Source organism: Sphaerodactylus townsendi, linkage group LG14, assembly GCF_021028975.2.
Source record: "Sphaerodactylus townsendi isolate TG3544 linkage group LG14, MPM_Stown_v2.3, whole genome shotgun sequence".
In the NCBI taxonomy this organism is placed as follows: Eukaryota; Metazoa; Chordata; class Lepidosauria; order Squamata; family Sphaerodactylidae; genus Sphaerodactylus; species Sphaerodactylus townsendi.
Window position 1 is genome coordinate 43,612,000 of NC_059438.1, and position 18,866 is coordinate 43,630,865.

At 48.1% G+C, this 18,866-nt stretch overlaps 1 protein-coding gene across 1 annotated transcript in view; it reads left to right on the top strand.

Annotated features, from left to right (window-relative positions):
• Positions 1-50: 50 nt before the first annotated feature.
• The window catches only part of GABBR2 (gamma-aminobutyric acid type B receptor subunit 2), a 425,828-nt gene continuing 407,012 nt past the window's right edge, over positions 51-18,866 (top strand). Inside the window, exon 1 of the mRNA XM_048516192.1 lies at positions 51-402. Coding sequence (XP_048372149.1) covers positions 100-402 — 303 coding nt within the window. The 5' untranslated portion in view covers positions 51-99. The remainder of the gene's footprint in view (positions 403-18,866) is intronic.

An 18,866-nucleotide genomic window follows, 5' to 3' on the forward strand; every position in this document is an offset into this window, starting at 1 on the left:
GCGCCTGGCCCCCCGCTCCGCCTCCTCGCCCGGTGTCGGCGGCTGTGCGTGGCGGCGGGCGCCCCTCGTCGTCGTCCCCCGTGGCCGCCCCGCTGCAGCATGCCCGCCGCCTCGACCCCCCGGCCCGCCCGCCCGCCGGCGCTGCTGCTGCTGCTGCTGCTGGCGGCGGGGGGGTCCGCGGCGGCGGCGGCGGCGGCGGCGGGGGGCCAGGCGCGGGGGGGTCCCTTGCCGCCGCCGGCCGCCCCCGTGGCCATCATGGGCCTGATGCCGCTGAGCGAGGCGGCCGAGGAGGGGGCCATCGGGCGCGGGGTGCTGCCGGCCATGCAGCTGGCCCTGGAGCAGATCCTGCGCGAGGCGCTACTCAGCCCCTACGCCCTCGACCTGCGCTACTACGACACCGAGGTAGGTCGGCGGGCGGGCGAGCGGGGGGGGGCAGGTGCGGAGGGGGGTAGGAGCCCAGGCTGGCCCTCCCCTCCGGCAGGGGGCGGCTCGGGGCCGCAGCTGGCCGGGGGGGCGGTGTATCTTCGGCCGCCACCCCCCCCCCCGCCCAGGCAAGGGCTGCGGAGCACATCTGCCCTGTGGGAGCGGGTGGCCGGAGGGCCGGCACCAAAGACCCCGCGGCCTTGGGACCCCTGGGCAGGCCGCCGGGCTTTTCTGTTGGCCAGGCGCGGGTGGGGAGGGGGGCGCCGGGGCCGGGGGGGGGGGGGGCTGCGCCGGGGCTTTCGGTGCCCAGGCAAGCAAACATGTTTGCTGCAGCAGAAGCAGCGGCGGCGGCGCCGGTTCGAGGCGGGGCCTGTCCTGCAGGTGGCAGCATCTTCTTATGTAAGGCGGCCGTGCCCGGGAGGGCGGCCCCGCGAGCCCCGGCGGCAGAAGCAGCGCCTGCGAGGTGGTGCCCGTGCCCGCCTCCCTCGCGGGGCTCCGGCCGGACGCCGCGCGGCTTTCCTGGCCCCGGGGAGCCCCGGGGTGGCAGCGGCTCCGGACGGCGCCCGGGGGCTGCGGGGCGGGGCGGGCGGGGCGCGTGTGCGTGTCCCCCGCCGGGGCCTTTCCAGTGTCGTGGCTGCGGGGTGTATTTGCAGCTGCGGGCGGCCTGTCGTTTTCCGAGCAAATCTATGGCTGGCAGCCTTCAAAAGGACCACGAGCGGCGGCGGAGGAGGAGGAGGAGGAGGAGGAGGAGGGCCGGAGCTGATCCAGCCTCACCTGTGAGAAAAGCGTCTGTCCATAAACCAAGAGATGGGTGACGCAAAAGGAAGATCTTTGTTCAAAAGACCCATTTGCAGAAACAGGACAGCCTGGGTTACTTGAACAACCTTTGAGACAATTTAAACACTTGCGGTTGTTGGAGTTTAGATAAAAAAGGGAAATGACTGCTGGACTCTTGTGGGAAATCTTGCACAGGATTCGGGGAATCAGCGTGGCTGGGCCCCACAGGACAACTGCGGCATCAGGTGATCGATTAGTTACATGTGAAAGTACACTAAGGGTCAGTCACAAAAGCGCCCGGCGTGTCTCCTTCTGTTGGCTCCAACTTAGCACTTTTCAGTGGAGTCAGTATGAAGATTTCCAGCAGTCAATCATCCCGTCAGTATGCATTACTCAAATGCAGAGAAATATTGTGTCTGCAGGGAAGAACCAGAGAGGTGGGATCTGGCTTGCAAAAGTTGACGCCACAACACACTTTAAGGCCCCACAACACAGCTGACCACCCGAGGCGCCACTTCACATAACCCTGCCTCTGGATTGCTGTAGCGTCTGACTAGGAAGGCCTGTGACAAGCTATGCCAAGGAGAAGCTGTTTGTAGACCCCGAGGCCTGGCCAAGCCTGGAAGGAGTTGTGCAATTGTGCTGCTTCAGGGCGAAACACACTGCCACTGGCTCTCAGGCCCAGAGTTTAAATGACTGCAAACCATCCACCAGGCAGAGGTAAACGGAACATGATGTTGCTGCTGGCAGAGAAAGGGAACTGGGGGACGGGGACGGGGACGGGGGAGAACCTGTTGGATGATGAGGTACACATTTTGACTTGTACATCTGTAGTACACTTTAGCCTTCAATAAAAACCCTAACCAGATGCACAAGAAAGGGAAGTAGGAGAATCCGACACCACATTTTAAAAACCTAATAAGCCGGATATGCAGTTCTTTGGGAAGACAACAAAGCTGAGTGGAGTTGAAGTTCCAGAAAACACCAAATGTCACCAAGTTAGGAGGGGCAGCTAATACCTCAGAAGACAGGGGCAGGATTCAAAATGAACTGGATGGATTAGAGAACTGGGCCAAAAAACCCAAAATGAATTTCAACAGAGATAAATGTAAGATACTACACTTAGGCAGAAAAAATGAAATGCACCGATATAGGATGCATGACACCCGGCTTGACAACACTACATTCAAAAGGCATCTGGGTGTCTTAATAGACCACAAACTGAACATGAGTCAGTAGTGTGATGCGGCAGCCAAGAAAGCCAATGCGATTCTGGCCTGTATCAATAGGAGTATCGAGGGAGGTAATTGTACCTCTCTATTCTCCATTGGTTAGACCTCACCTGGAAAATTGTGTACAGCTCTGGGCACGACAATTCAAGAAGGATATTGACAAGCTGGAACAGGTGCAGAGGAGGGCAGCCAAAATGGTAAAAGGTCTGGAATCCATGTCATACAAGGAGAGACTTAGGGAGCTGGGTATGTTTAGTTTGGTGAAGAGAAGGTTAAGAGGTGACATTATAGCCAACCTTAGATATTTGAAGGGATGTCATGTTGGTGAGGGAGCAAGCTTGTTTTCTGCTGCTCCAGAGACTAGGACCAGGAGTAATGAGTTCAAGGTGAAGGAAAAGAGATCCCACCTAAACATCAGGAAGAACTTCCTGACCTAGCCAGTTTGAACTGTTCATCGACAGTGGAATTCACTGCCTCGGAGGGTGGTGGAGTCTCCTTCTTTGGAGGTTTTTGAACAGAGGCTGGATGGCCATCTGTCAGGAGTGCTTTGATTGGCTGTTCCTGCATGGCTGGGGGTTGGTCTTGATGGCTCTTGGGCCAACTCTATGATTCTATGAAAAGGTGTGTGTGTGTGTGGGGGGGGGGGATGTTGACGTACCTCAAGCTGCTGCAGGCGATCCTGCCAAAAAAGAAGGAACTTTGCCAGTTTAGGTGGATTTTATCTATGGCAAGTTCCATAGAAAAAGCATCTTTTTCTCATTTTAAAAGAGGAATAATAGAATAAAAATCTTGTTTGTCAGAAAATACATGGCTGTGCTCAGGCTATGTAGGACACGGTGGTAAGGTCCAAATAGGAATAGGAGGCAAAAGCCAGAGAATCTGATCTGAGTTTCTGAAGCCGGTTTGATGCAGCTGCTGAATCCTTGGTTGAGCCGCTGTAGTGGAAGCAAACACACCGACCGCCTCCTCCTGATCCACTTGACGTCTTTCTTTTCCTACAGTACGTTTTAATGTTATGCTTGTTTGTAACCACGGGGCTGTGCCATGGAACTGAAGAGCTGGAAGGGACCGTCCAGGCCAGGAAGTCAAACCCCCCCCCCCTCTTAATGCAGCATCTGCCCAGATCAGCACTCTTGCAGCTAATTTCACTGTAAGAGTGTTTTCTAGCATCCACTTGGAACTTCTCTGCCTGTAATTCCCATGATTGCAAGTCCCGTCTTCTGCAGCCAACAGGAGCCGCTCGCTGCCCTTCTCTAAGTGCCAGCTTTCAGTCCTTAAAGAGAGCAACCATTTCCCTCCCCCACCTCCTCTTTTCCCAAATCCCTGGGCCTTTCCTTGCAGGGCTTGGCCTCCACGCCCCTTGGTCATCCTTGTCCCTCCCCTCTGCACCGCCTCCTTTCTGTCCACATCATTTTAAAGTGAGGCCTCCAGAACTCCAGGTGCAGCCTGACCAAAGTGGTGTACAGCAGAACTATGACAGGATGCAGTTTGGATGTTAGACCCCATTTTATACACCCTATGATTGCATTAGGCCTTTTTGCTGCTGCATCACACTGACTACTCATATTCAGCTTACAGTGCACTCATACCCCTCAATCATGTTCACGTATAGCAGTGGTGGTGAACCTATAGCACTCCAGATGTTCATGGGCTACAATTCCTATCAGCCAATTGGCCATGCTGGCAGGGGCTGATGGGAATTGTAGTCCATGAACATCTGGAGTGCCATAGGTTCGCCACCATGGACATATAGTGTTACCCAGAAGTGTAATCCCCATCTAGTATGTGTGTTCCTCATTTTTATCACCGTGATGTAGAACTCTGCACTTGATCTATTGAATTTCATCTTGTTCACTTTTCCAATGTGTTCAGGTCTCATTGAATTCTATATCTTTTGAGGTGTTCACTATTGCTTCAAATTTGGAGCCATCTGCAGATTTAAGTAGTCCCTCCCTGGCAGTCTTTAAGCAGCAGCTGGACCAACACTTGTCAGAGATGCTCTGGTCTAGGTGGATCCTGCATTGAACATGGGGTTGGACTAGATGGCCTTCAGGCCTCTTCCAACTTTATGATTCTATGATTTCCACCATCCTCATTCAGGGCATTTATAAACATTTTGAAAAGTACTGGGCCCCAAACTGAGCCTTGGGGCACCCCACTGTTACCTCCCTCCAAGCAGATGAAATATCATTGACAACTACTTCCGTGTGTCTGTACACACTTGTGCCATGTATACATTACTGCATCCATTATTAGGGTTAGTAGCCAGAAACCCCTAAAAGGGATGTCTTTGGGGGAAATTGTGAATGTAAACAAGAGGCGACTGTCACAGAAGGCTTGACTCTAAGGTGGATTCTCTCAGGAGACAGGCCACGTCAGGAGTATTGAACTCGATGCAGAAGTTGCCCTAGAACAGTTGCAGTTTAGAATGACCTGACCCAGCTGTATTGAGACTTTCTGATGAAGAAAACCTCAGAAAAGTCATATGATTTTTCTTAATTTTTGGATCTCATATGGATGACAATATGAGAATTTCTGGGGAAATATTTGTGAAAAGACCCTGTCAGCAAGATGGGCTGGAAAATTCTTGTTGGTTTAGAAGAATTCACAGTTAATAAATATTAGAAAATTGGGGGGGGGGGGGGTCTCCAACAGAGAATCCACGATATCAGCCTCTCTTCTTCATTATCATATTTTCAGGCACCCACAGACTTTGCTGAAGGAAAAGGGGTATTTCCAAATGGCTCATTTCTTTATCATTTTTGTGTGTGCCTTGCTGCCCTCTTCTGGTGGATTGAGGATATTACTTTTTGCCAATACTGTTTTATGCCAAGTTACTATTTTAATCTAGGGTAGATCAAACTATATCCTTTGTGAATTTTCTGCACTGCGGTGCAGTCTGGGGAATTTCTCATGCCATTGAAGGGAGATAAAACTCTTGTTAAGGTTCTAAATCTAAACCAATAAAATCCCCCCAAAGTCTTGTAACCTGGTTTGGCTTTTTTTACCCTGGGTGTGCTCTTTTCTGCGCAAGAGTTAAAGGATCCTTCCCACAACACAGATTTAGCCAGGAAATCATGCAGATTAACAGTAGGCATTGAGCTACTCATGATCTTTTAGCTAAGTGGATAACTCAGAAATCAAGAAAACTCAGCAATCAAGGAATAAGAGGGGAAGTCCTCCTATGGATTAAATAATGGAATGGAATAAATAAATGGAATAAATAAATAAATATGGAATGAATAAATAAATAAATAAAATATGGATTAAAACTGATAACTCAGAAATCAGAAAACTCAGCAATCAAGGAATAAGAGGGGAAGTCCTCCTATGGATTAAAAACTGGTTAAGACACAGGAAGCAAAGAGTGGGTGTAAATGGGAAGTTCTCACAATGGAGAGATGTAGGGAGTGGTGTCCCCCAGGGATCCGTTTTGAGACCAGTGCTCTTTAACCTATTCATAAATGACCTGGAAGTAGGGGTGGGTAGCGTGGTGGCCAAGTTTGCAGATGATACCAAATTATGTAGTGTGGTGAGAACCACAAAGGATTGCGAAGAGCTCCAAGCGGACCTTGATAAATTAGGTGAGTGGGCTAAAAAAAATGGCGGCAAATTGCAGTTCAATGTAGCAAAATGCAAAGTGATGCACATAGGGGCAAAAAATCCAAACTTCACATGCAAGCTACAAGGGTCGAGATTACTTTATCAGTCACAGACCAGGAAAGGGATTTAGGCGTCTTAGTTGATAGTTCCATGGGAATGTCAACTCAATGCCACAACAGCTGTGAAAGAGGCAAACTCTATGCTGGGGATCATTAGAGAAGGAATTGATAATAAAACTGCAAAGATTGTCATGCCCTTATATAAAACAGTGGTGCGACCGCACTTGGAGTACTGTGTCCAGTTCTGGTCGCCGCATCTCAAAAAGAATATTGAGGAGATAGAAAAGAAGTGCAGAAGGAGGGCCACAAAAGGATGATTGAGGGGACTGGAGCACCTTCCCTATGAGGAAAGGCTGCAGCGTTTGGGACTCTTTAGTTTGGAGAGGAGGCGGCTGAGGGGGGATATGATTGAAGTCTACAAAATTATGCATGGGGTAGAAAATGTTGACAGAGAGAAATTTTTCTCTCTTTCTCACAATACTAGAACTAGGGGGCATTCATTGAAAATGCTGGGGGGGGGAGAATTAGGACTAATAAAAGGAAACACTTCTTCACGCGACACGTGATTGGTGTTTGGAATATGCTGCCACAGGAGGTGGTGATGGCCACTAACCTGGATAGCTTTAAAAGGGGCTTGGACAGATTTATGGAGGAGAAGTCGATTTATGGCTACCAATCTTGATCCTCTTTGATTTGAGATTGCAAATGCCTTAACAGTCCAGGTGCTCGGGAGCGACAGCCGCAGAAGGCCCTTGCTTTCACATTCTGCATGTGAGCTCCCAAAGGCACCTGGTGGGCCACTGCAAGTAGCAGAGAGCTGGACTAGATGGACTCTGGTCTGATCCAGCTGGCTTGTTCTTATGTACTTATGTTCTTATATACTTTATTGTTACTTTATTGAAATACTTTATTGTCACAGTGATCTGGGTTTAGTTGTGCATAGTTATATGTGCTGGAATGTGGAATACATGTATATTTGACAGCAACATAGCATGTTTGAATGAAATCCATGTCTAAATGCACATCATTCACTGGTCTTGATCTAGAATAGGAGTTCTGTGCACAGGAGATACTTCTGCGAGCAGATTTTCTCCTTGGGATTGGGGCATACAGATGTAAATGTTTATACTTCCACTATTTAGTACTTTTGAGAAGATGTATAATAGTAGCCATCGTCACAGAAGATTGACAGGAGTTTATAAAAGCAGCTCGATTTCAATATCTAGGGATCTTTCAGAGGAAAGAGTCCTTTTCTGCAGAGTGCTGTGCAGGGCAACAAACCCTCCCTTGTACAGATGAAAACGGAGCTTCTGAGATTTCATAACAAGATTCTTCAGTGATCCAACTTTTAGCTTGACAGTTTTTGGCATTATAGTCCATGGTTTTTAAAAACTGTTCCAATGGCTCGAATGGGCGGTTGGCAGTAAAAGGCCCTGCTGTGCATGGCTTATAAGTCATGAGGGTACATTATTGTTAGGACATGACAATATAGTTACCACACAGGACTGTGTTGGGGAGTAATGCTGCATCCACGTGTAGCGTTGTTGTTTTTTCCAGGATTGGACAACTCTTATAGTATCTTCAGCAGCAAAGTACAGCATACAGTTGTGAGTTTTTGAGGGGGGAATAACTTGTTTCATGTTAAAAGCAGAAAAAATGTTATCTGCATTGAGACTTTGGAACCGTCTGGTTTATATGTCTGAAAGAGTGAGTTAAGGAAAGATGTTACATTCAGCAGCACACGGGATTTGCTCCTGTGTCTGTATCATGATAGTTTCATTATTTTGCACAGATGTCTACAACTTTTTCTGTACATCCCTAATGACCTTGTTCTTCCTATCAGAGGGGAAAATATCTTAGTGGATGTATTGTATGGAAGGGTGTTCTTGGACAAGCTTCTGGAACAGCTTCTGGGCCCAGTTCCTGAATGGCTGAAAAGTAAAGCTGAACTCAGTGTCATGACCCTCTAACATCTTAGCCTGGGTCCTGCCACATTTCCTTCTACTGAATGCTTACTGCTCAAGCAGCCCTGGTAATGTTTTCCTTTCATCTCCCTTTGTACCAGTCTGCCTTTTTTTTTGAGCCTGAGAGAGAAGGGGAAGTTGGAGCTGAGTGTTTTCATCCCAGTTCTCACCGTCTGAGGAATGTGTGTATTCGTGTGTGTATATGTGTGTGTGTGAGAGAGAGCGGGGGGGGGGGGGCAGTACCTTCCCACTGCAGGGAAGGAAAGGGGGGTAACAAAAGAAAGACCACTTCTTTAAAAAGTGGGTTGGGATTTTGTTGATGCACGCAAGAATTCAAAACCCAAAACTTTAAGTAAAATATATTTTAAGGTTTATTGAGAGCTGCACCTGCTCAATAAACAAAACCACTGAAAATGTGGAAGCAAGGTAAAAACAACAATTTTAAACATTTGGTAGTGTAGCTTTCCTTGCAGCAAATGCAAGCAAAGGAAAACAAGAAATATAACTGATAAAACTAACTGGCAGAGTTCAACAACTTGAAGTACTTAAGATAACAGGCAGGACATCAAAACACAGCAACAGCAGTGACAGTAAAGACAAAGATAAAGAAAGAGAGGTAGCTAATAATGAGAGTGTTGGAAGGCAACTGTACACAACTACTTGTCAGGTGGTATAAACAGACCAATAATTCTCTCATAGTAATTTGCTGAGTCAGCTTGGCAAAAAGTCATTGTTGCTAACAGGTGTAAATGCTTAACAAGATGGTTAGAGTCCGAATTACAAAGAATACAATCTACAGCTGGGTATAACTTTTAGCTGAAGCAGTTACAGGTTGGAGAAAATTAAAGTGGTACAAACAATTTCTCCACAGGGGGATGTGGGTGTGATGTATCTATGCTAGGGGATATAACGCTTTGTCTGATCTACTGTACTTAGTTCTGACAATATAAGTAAACAGCTTTTCTATGTTCGCCATCAATAAATGAGAATTCTGATTTCTGATTCTTTTATTGACCAAGTCTGGGGTTTTGACAGTTTGTCAGAAATCTCTCTACGTGTTTCCCACTTGGAGTTCCATCCTACAACTCCTGTAACTCTGCTTGGGGATGATGACTCAAATGGAGGTGACGTGGCCAGTAACCAGGGCATCAAGACAGGACCAGAGCTGAACCCGGATGACCTTTTGGGGGGAGGAAACCCCGATGATAACTCTGAAGGGGGGGTGACAGACCCCTCTCCTGAGGTATATGCGGGCTTGGCCTGACCCTGTAGGGAGACGCCCATCATTCCTGGTTAGCTCTACAACACCAGGCTGGTACATCTGCTGATGTACCAGGCAAAAAGCCGGGCCCAAGAATTCCAAAGAATTCCAAAGTTCCAGGCAGAAAGCCGGGCCCAAGAATTCCAAAGACTGGAGTCTGAGAATGAGCCTCTCTGGCATGAGATGAGCAATCCAGCCACCTCTTCCACCAGCACCACCACTGGCAGGGGCCCCTGGGAATCAACCAGCTGCACCAGTGGACCATCCACTGCCCCACTGGCCCCACGAGTGCCACCGCTGCACCAATTGAACTGTGAGCTGTGAGCCTTGTTTGATGGAGATCCAAATAGGCTGGCCTATTTTATGGTTCAAGTGAGTGGCTTTATGGAGGACTGGGGCCAGACTTTCCCTTCTGATGCTAGCCAGGTGCGATATGTGGGAGAGCTATTCAAAGAAAAAGAATGTAATTCTCCTCCCGCCTCCAGCAGCTGATTGTGGTATTGAGTTGATAGAGGGGCTAAATTACCGAAAGGGAAAAGTTATTCCAAAGAACTTGAAAAGAAGATTCATTGAGCCTTCCATGACTTCTATTTCCTTTTCAAAAAGAAAAAAAAGATGAGAGTTTGAAGCTGTGTGCCAGGAGTTGAAACTGCCAGGAGTTGAATGCCATTTCCACAACCATTCAGTATCACCTCCCTCTTATTAAAGTTGGCTTGCATGGCTAAGGGAAGGATTGCCACTAAACTGGATTTGACGGAAACTTATTTTCATGTAAGAATAAAATCCAGAGATGAGTGGAAAACCACATTCAGTTGCCCACTAAAAGCCTACAGATATAATGTGACGACTTTCAGCTTCAGTAGTAACCCAGGGGTATTTATGAACTTCATTAATTAAGTTCTACATGGTCACCTTTATAAGGGAGTGGTGGTCTATTTGGACAATGTTTTGATCTATATTAAAACCATGGAAGAGCACATGACTCTGGTGCATGAAGTCCTGAGCACACTGAGAGACAATTTCCTCATTGCTAAGTTCTGAAATTCACATTTAGACAAGGGCAAATTTGATTTCCTGGGCACCTTCTCAGAGAAAATTACAAGCCTTCCTTGGATTCTGCAATTTTCATAGAGATTTGACCCCCAAGGTTGTCCTAACCCTAATGAATGTCTTGAAAACTGAGGGGAAGGGTGAAAAGGCCTAGGGTCCCTGGGCCAAGTCAGTTTGGACAGAGAGTCGTCAGCAGGCATTTGATCACCTGAAAAAACTCTTTGCTACTGAGCTTCTTTTCTGTGCTGACCCATCTTTTGTGGTTCAGCTAAATGCCAGTGATGTGGCCATGGGAGCCGTTGTGCTTCAGAAAGGGGACGATGGATGGTGGCCCCCATGCACATTCCTTTCCCATAAATTAACTGAGGCTGAATGTAATGGGCAGTGTGGGAAAAAGAAGTCAGTGCCATTAGAGCTAGTGATGGTTCTGTGTACTCCTGTAAAGCAATCTAGAGTGCCTGTGCAGGACTTTGGGTGCTGGACATAAGATCTGCCACGAGATCAAGCTCAAACTGCCCAGGAATCTCAATGGGAGCAGTTTATGAGTACTTTGAGGCCCTGGAATGGGAATTCCCAGTCACTGATGTAATAGTAGCAGATGATTTCAATTCAAGAGTGGGCAGTGATAAGCCAAATGTCCAGGAGCAGGTAGGGCTAGGTTTTGAGGCCTGGCCTTGGTATTTTTCTCTCCCGAGGAACTTCAAAGAGAGATTGGCAAATTATGCAGGCATAAATCTCACTGAGTTTAATATCAGCTCTAGTATAATCTATCCTGATGACCTAGCTCAATTCACTTTTGTCTCTGCAAGAGGTAATAGCGTCTTAGACTATGTACTGGTGTCTCATGCCTAAAGCGAGTGAGGGACTTTCGCATAGAACATCACCACTTGAGCAACCATTTGACACTGTCACTGTCATTTATCTGTAAAACTTCTGACTTGCTACCAGTTAGATTAAGCAACATGTCTCTGACAGCTTGGCCAAAAGTTGTGTGGTCTGATAAGGAGGAAGTCAGGGTGAGGGATCTACTTCACTTGCCTGCTGGCATAAAAACTCGACAAGAGATAATTCAGCTACATCCCCCTCAGAACTCCACAAGGGATGTGCAGATTTATTATCAATGATCACTGAGGTTGCCAGCCCCCTTTGTGATGAGGGGCAGGCTAGACAATTTAATTCTGGATGTGAAGGGGAATGTGTAGCATTGAGCCACCAGATATGGGAGATCTATTTTGCCTTTAGGAAAACGAACGGGGTCAAGTTGCCTGATGAATAATTCTTACTCAGAAAACAGCTACTCTTGATCTTTTCAAATGTATACAAGCCAGCAATAGAACCCCCATTTCACACATTTATCTTTTCTTGTGTTGAAAGACACTGAATATGCCCCCCCCCCCAAATAACCCCCTCAAATTCCACTTGGATGGTGGTGACTTTAATGGGGTTGTCAACTTCCGAGGGGGGGGCTGAACTTCTCCCCCCCCCCGAGAAAATGTGTGCCATGGAGGGTGAACTCGACAGCCATATTCCTCACTGAGCATGGCCCCCGCCCTGGTCCCAAAAGCCACAGTTTCTGAGAATCCACCCCCAGATGTCCTGGGATTTGCCCACCAGGAGTTCGCAACCCACAACAACCATGGCTGAGGATTATCTCGGCCTTCCTCCGTTCCACGATCTACAAGCTTCCCTCCACTGGCTTAATCTGAAGTAAACCTTCCAAGATCTACATGCAAGGCTTTCTCCATGCGCTCCTGCCCTCCTTGGCAATGCTGAAGCAAACAATTCCCACCCACCCCCGCCTCCCCATCAAACAGCCCCGACGAGTGCAACCTTGCAGGGCTGCAGGTAATAACTCCTTGAAAATCTGACATCATTTTTCTCACCTGGACTCAGCCAGGCTGCCATCTGCCAGGAAAAACCCTGGCAGCTCAATGGGGCTGCTGGGGGGGTCTGCAACTCAAGGTGGCACTGCGGGGGTCCCCCATGTGGTCCTGCCCCCCAAGTAGGACATGGGGGAGGGGGAAATGGGCCATCCAAAGTAGGGTCGACCCCTGATCCCCCATTCAAGAGGGGCGGACTGAGGTTAGGATTGCACTGAAAATCTGTGCTCCTGCAACTCCCTCCCATTTCCCGCCCTTTGTCACTCACCTGTTCAAGAGGATCCACCAGTGGTGCTCCGCCCCCGCCCCGTGCCATCATCACCGGCATCAGCCAACCAGGCAGCTGGCACAGGGAAGCCAGAAGTGGCTTGGGATAGCAGTCTCAGGCTGTGCCTCTCTAGGAATGGGGACTCTTTCCCATTAACCCTTAGGGCGACTCTCCGAAGGAGGCTGAGAGTACCCAAGCCACGCTGAGCCACAGTGCAAGGACGAAAGAGCCGCATGCGGCTCCAGAGCCGCCGGTTGCAGACCCCTGCCTTAGATGCTGGAATTGGTAATTCAATCTGCTCCTTGTCACACACACACAAAGTCACACACAGTGTGGCTGTCTGTAAGTTGTTTGTCCTATTATCTGTCCTCCCATACCGTTCCATGCATATCTCTCATTTCTATGTTTCCCTTGCTACAAATCTGTAGTGAGAAATGCCTCTAATTACCAAACATGGTTCAAATCAGAATTATTAATCTACCCTTTGAAGTGTGAAGCCAGAACTCCTTACAGTCTCCCCACGACTGAGCTTTTAAAGAATTGTACTTCCTTCATAGGGATTGGTGAAAAATTGTTTCATTTCCTTTGATGCAGTAGAGGTTCTAATATTGCATTAGTTTTATTTCAGAATCTAAATGTCAGTTCGCTCATAGATGAAACCTCCCCTGTCCTGGGTGATGTGCTGCCCAAATGGAACTTGACAGTGAATTTCATGTTGCACTTTGCCCACAGTCCCTTTAGAAAGAGGCCTCAGGACCAGGGATTTCAAAAGTTTGCACTGAATGTGTTCTATATTGGGTGCTAAGAAGAGATTGTGTGTGAAATCAGGCAGACTGAAGTATGCATGTGCCAAATGCAGAATTTTTCAGGAAACTTTAATTCTCTACTCTATTGGGGAAGGTATCCTGGTTCAGTTCATGTAAAAATAGTATGTAGCTGTACAATCAAGAAGCCGTGGCGGAAGGGAGCAGAATTATGTTCACATGGATTGTCATAGCAGTAGCGTGATAGTGTGACTCTAACTATTCAATTTTTTATTTGTGTTTATTTCAGTGCATGTTTAGCCCACCGTTAAAACCAGGCTTGAAATCTCCAGTATTTTTGTTGTCAATGGAAAAAAAATAGGTCAGAGTGAATGAAAATCACATGTGACGTAAAATTTCCTCATTAGTGAGCCTGAAATACTCATTAGATTGACAACATATTAGCTGCAGTTAAACAACTGTAAGCAAAAAGGGAAAGCAGATGCTAAGACCATCATATTTGGTTGCTGGAGTGAGGGAGGCAGGCTGCCAAAGCGCCAGAAACAGGTACAGAAAATCCCGGTCCTGAATGTGGGCATCAATGAAGCTGCCATGAACTGAACCAGACTCCAAGGCTGTTGAGGTCAGCATTGTCTGCTCAGGCTGGTAGCTGGTCTTCTGGGGTCTTGCGTAGAGGTCTTTCACGTTGCCCACTGCCTGGTCCTTTCAACTGGAGGTGCCTGGGGTTGCGCCTGGGACATTTTGCACGGCTCAAACCAGCAGATGGTTCCCTGGCAGTTGCAGATGATTCAGCTGCTGTTGCAGGGATTGATTGAAAAGTTGGCAACCCTGTCTCCCCTGCAGTGGGGAAGAGGGGCAGGAGTCAGTCTGAAAGGTCCCAGAACCTGGGAAAATGTTCCAGTGACTGCTGCATCTTCTCTTAGTTCAATGGGCAAGTTGTGTCTCTCATCTGCAGCCTATCAAAGCAGACAGGCCTTTTCACTTCCTCCGCTGCAGAAAGGGGTGGGGGTCAATGGTGGTGTCTTAGCCTGAGTGGCAACTTGGCAGTCCTGCAACGAGGTGACCAGAGTCAGGCTGAATCCAAGGAAGCTCATTTGCAGAATGAAATCTGCCTCTGTTTTTTGTGCTGCGGCTCCTGTTTAAGGCACGTGGGAAGCTTATGGAAGAGGTAAGGAAGCTGACAGCCCAGCTTCTTTCTCTAGGGTTCTGCAAGGGTCTGTTACTCCGGTCATCAAACAAGACTGAAGAAGGTTTCAAGAGCTTTATTAGAACCGTGTCAGCCCAAGGCTCAGACAGCCGGAACTAAAGTTTGGCTCTCTGGCCTCTGGTATATACCTGTAAGTTACAGAATGGTTCATAATCCCCCCACCCTCGCATCCCCATACTATCAGCATTAGAAAGGACAGTGGGAACGGAGGCATTGTTTAGGACAGACAGTTCACTCCTTCAGAGGAAGGCAGATAAGAGTGGACGTTTGAGCTCTAATGACTAGCTACACGCGAGCAGGGAGAGGCCTCCTCAGCCTCGGGCGGTGATAATGGCTGAGCCATCTGTGGCCTTGGGGAAGACGTGCAAGCTGCCAGGCTGAGAATGGCGCAGGCCTGACTGGTTACTAGTTCCCCACAATAGAACTCTTTTATTTATGGTTCCTCTTATCCACAAACTTTAAAAGAGGATGCCAGTTTTCCACAAAGAATTTAATACTTTTGTTCTTAATTAAGGAAGATAGTTTATTATTCACTGCATGTACCAATAAGGCAGTGATTGTGAACCTTTTCGAGACCGAGTGCCCAAATTGCAACCCAGAACCCACTTATTTATCACAAAGTGCCCACACGGCACTTTAACCTGAAAACTGAGGTTTTAGTTTAGAAAAAATGATTGGCTCAGAGGCGTGTGTTTCTCAGGAGTAAGCTTGGTGAAGCAACTGTGCAACACTTTGAACGGGTGAATCACGACCCTAGGAGGGTTTACTCAGAAGCAAGCCCCATTGTTGCACAGGCACCAAGCTTACTCCCAGGTAAAGGATCGCGCTTTAGTTCTTCCCATGAAAATCAGTGGGGTTTAACAGCGCTTAACGGGGTTACCTACTCTGCTTCCCCAAAACTAGGTCTTAGGTTTAATGCTAATAATCTCCCTGAAATAATTACACTATTATCACACTGGGGGCCTGGCGGGGGAAGGGGGAGGGGTATGGGGGGAGAGGGAAGTAAAACTTTCACTTTCTGAAACCCAATAACCCCACCACCCCAAATAGAAGTAAAAAGGCAGTCAAGGAAGGCAATCCTAAGCAAGAATGCTGTGTGAGGGGTGGGATAACTTCAGGAAAGCTAAATTGGTGGAACAGCCATCTGATCTGCTGTTTTTCCTTCACATGTCATCACAGCTCTTGACTTCCCACAAAAATGCAACAGGAACAGAAAAGTAAAAGCAGTTCTAGCAAAGACCTTGGTGCGCTTTTTAAAAAATCCTAAATGCATCTCAGTTCCTCCTCCCTAGGCTTGATCTACCCTGGCGATTGGCAAAAAACTTGAGTCTGAACATTTCCCCGGTGTTTGGAAAGGCACACGTTTTGTTTGTTCAACCCCTCGAGCAGCAGCAGCAGCCAGCCTGCTTCAGCCTCCAGCAGGTCCTGTGTGCACCCGCAGCTCTGCCCTGCACTGCTCCAGCGCCTCTGCCCCATCCCCTTGAGCAGGGGCCAGCCTGCTGAAGCCTCCAGCCAGTCCGGTGCGCACTGCTCTGCGCCTCTCTATCATCTCCGCCTCCTCTGCCTCAGCCCCCCCCCCCCTTGGGCAGCAGCACTGGCACCAGGCCCACCAACTGAGTCCTCCCTGCTCACTGCGATGTCGTGTCCAGCAGCCCAGGCCAGCCTAGAAGTGCATGTGGGGGGGTGTGTGATTTTCCGTCCCCCCTCCCCATGACGAACTCTGTGCATGTGGTCTCTGAGTGCCACCTCTGGCACCCATGCCATAGATTTGCCACCACTACAATAAAGTATTCAGCCAGTCTTCAATTGGACTTGATGACCCTCGTGGTCTTTTCCAATTCTTTGATTCTATGTTTACAGTTTTATTGAGGGATTAAAAATATTTTTGAAAATATACTCACAAGTTGTAAGCGGACACAGAGTTTTTAAGGAGCTTGGGAAATAGGAAGATTATCAATAGCAGGAATGGAAGAGGACGTTGCGGTGGGAGGGTGTGAGAAAAACGGCCAGCACTTTTTGTGGGTCCCAGGAGGACATCCAGATGCCTTTTGCCGTGGATCTCGGGGGTCTCGTTGTAGGAAAAATTTGCCCCCTGGCAATGGAACAAAGCAGATTTCTGATCCCAGGCATGGACAGAGCAGTTGGAAATAGTTTGGTTTGATTAAGACCTGGGAACACCCAAGACTTCATGAGTTTTAGGCTGTGCTGATGAAATTAAAATAGGAACATTCAAAGTCTTGATGAGTTTGGACTGTTAAAAGCAAAGAAACGATGTAAAAGCCTTGTTTGATTTTTAATAGCTGGAACAAGAGCTTGGCAGATTAAGTTAATACCTGGTGAGAAAAGCTGTATACGTAATTCCAGCTTAATTCCCTGCTGGGATCAGACTGGGTGACTGTAGGCACTCCTTGTAGAAGTTAGAGCCAGATGCACGTTCTGAAGGTTGGGCTGCTATAAACCAGATTCAAATGATTGTGCCCTCAGGAGAGGCATTGTCTGAAGATACACATACCTAATTCGAGAAGGGAAAGATTGATACAGGGTGGTAGGAAACCCTCCGATATCGTGCCCTTGATCAAGATGGGCAAGTCCCATCTTATCCCTAAGCTCCCCGGCTCCCTGGGTCTGGGGCCACAGTCTATGACATCAAAAAAAATTCACATTGTAGGACACTCAAGGAACAACCCCCCATCTGACTATGGCTTGCCTGGGTATCAGCGGGTTGAAATTAAATCAAAATAGTTTTTGGCTAAACATTGGGAAGAACTTCTTGACAGAGAAATCCCTGGGTGGAACAGGCTTCCTCGAGAGGTGGTGGGTTCTCCTTTTTTGAAGGCTTTTATGCAGAGACTAGACGGCCATTTGATAGTGATGCTGATTCTGTGGGCTGGGATTGGCCAGAGAACCTTGGAGGGGTTTTTCCCCATCTTCTGGCAAAAAGGGTATAGTTGCCTTTTGTGGGCGTGAATTGCAGCTCCTGGGCAAACCTGTGTGCCCAGGGCAAAACCTGAGTTGGATGCCCCCCTGCCATGGGCGGCCACTCCACCACGACCAAACATTTTTTTGCACCAGGACATTAGTGCCTACAGGGGGTGAAGTTTTTAGACATATCATCAGGAGACTGTCCTTATGCTACTCCCCAAGTTTGGTGAGGTTTGGTTCAAGGAGTCCAAAGTTATGGACTCCCAAAGGGGGTCCCCCATCCCCCATTGTTTCCAATGGGAGCTTATAGGAGATGGGGGCTACAGTTTTGAGGCATCTACAACTTTGGCCCCCCTGGAACCAAACTGCACCTAAACTCCCAGTAATTATCAGTAAATTCTTCTGATTTGTTCCTGGTGCTGGATAGGATTGTGCCTTCAGAAATGTCTCTTGAGCCTGCAACCCCCATGGTGCACTCCCTGAAAACTCAATATAGAACAATCAGTCTTGGGCAAATTTCTCGGATGTTCCTGCAGGGGCGGCATTTTGCTGGATGTATCAGCACTACTTTCCAGGTATCACCTTGAAACTGTCCTCATCGTACTGCCAAAGTCTGTGTGCCTTGTGTTTTGAATTGTGGGTTGTCCAAAGTTATGGACCTCTCAAAAGGCACCTGCATCCCCCATCTCTCTTTGCTAAGGAGATGTGGGGCCACCCTTTTGAGGGTCCAGCAACTTTGGACCTCCTGAACCAAACTGCACCAAACTTTGGCAGTGCCATCATGACAGTCTCCAGATGATACCTCTGTACCTTTTGTACTGATAATGGCCCAAGAATGCCCTCCCTGTAAGGAACATCCCGAAATTTGCCCAAGCGAACCCTTTATTCAGAATTGAGTTTTCTAGTATCGCTGTCAATGGGGGTTGCAGGTTGGGGGGTGCACACTTTTGAAGGTATAGTCTCATTAACTTTCAAGGTATTGTTTGTGAGACTGTCCTAATGATTCCCCCCAAGTTTGGGTGCAGTTTGGTCTAGGGGGGCCAAAGTTAAGGGAACCCTGAAAATCAGAGGAGCCCCCACCTCCTATTAGGCTCCCATTGGAAAACAGTCAGGGATAGGGGTGACTTCTTTTGGGAGTCCCATAACTTTGGGACTCCTTCTGTTCCAAATCCCACCAAACTTGGGGGGTAGCATAAGGACAGTCTCCTGATGATACGCTGAAATTTTGGTGCCGCTAGTCTGAAAACTGTGCCCCCTGCAGGCCAAAAATGGAAAACCACTAAAAATACCCAAAAATGAACCCAGCATTTTGATGCCCCCCACAAGATGATGCCCTGGGCAGCTGCCCACCTTGCCCAATGGGCATTACACCAGTGGGGTTACTGTGGGTGTTTGTGGGTGGGGGAGGGGTTGTACATTTTCTGCATTGTGCAGTGGATTGGACTAGATAATCCTG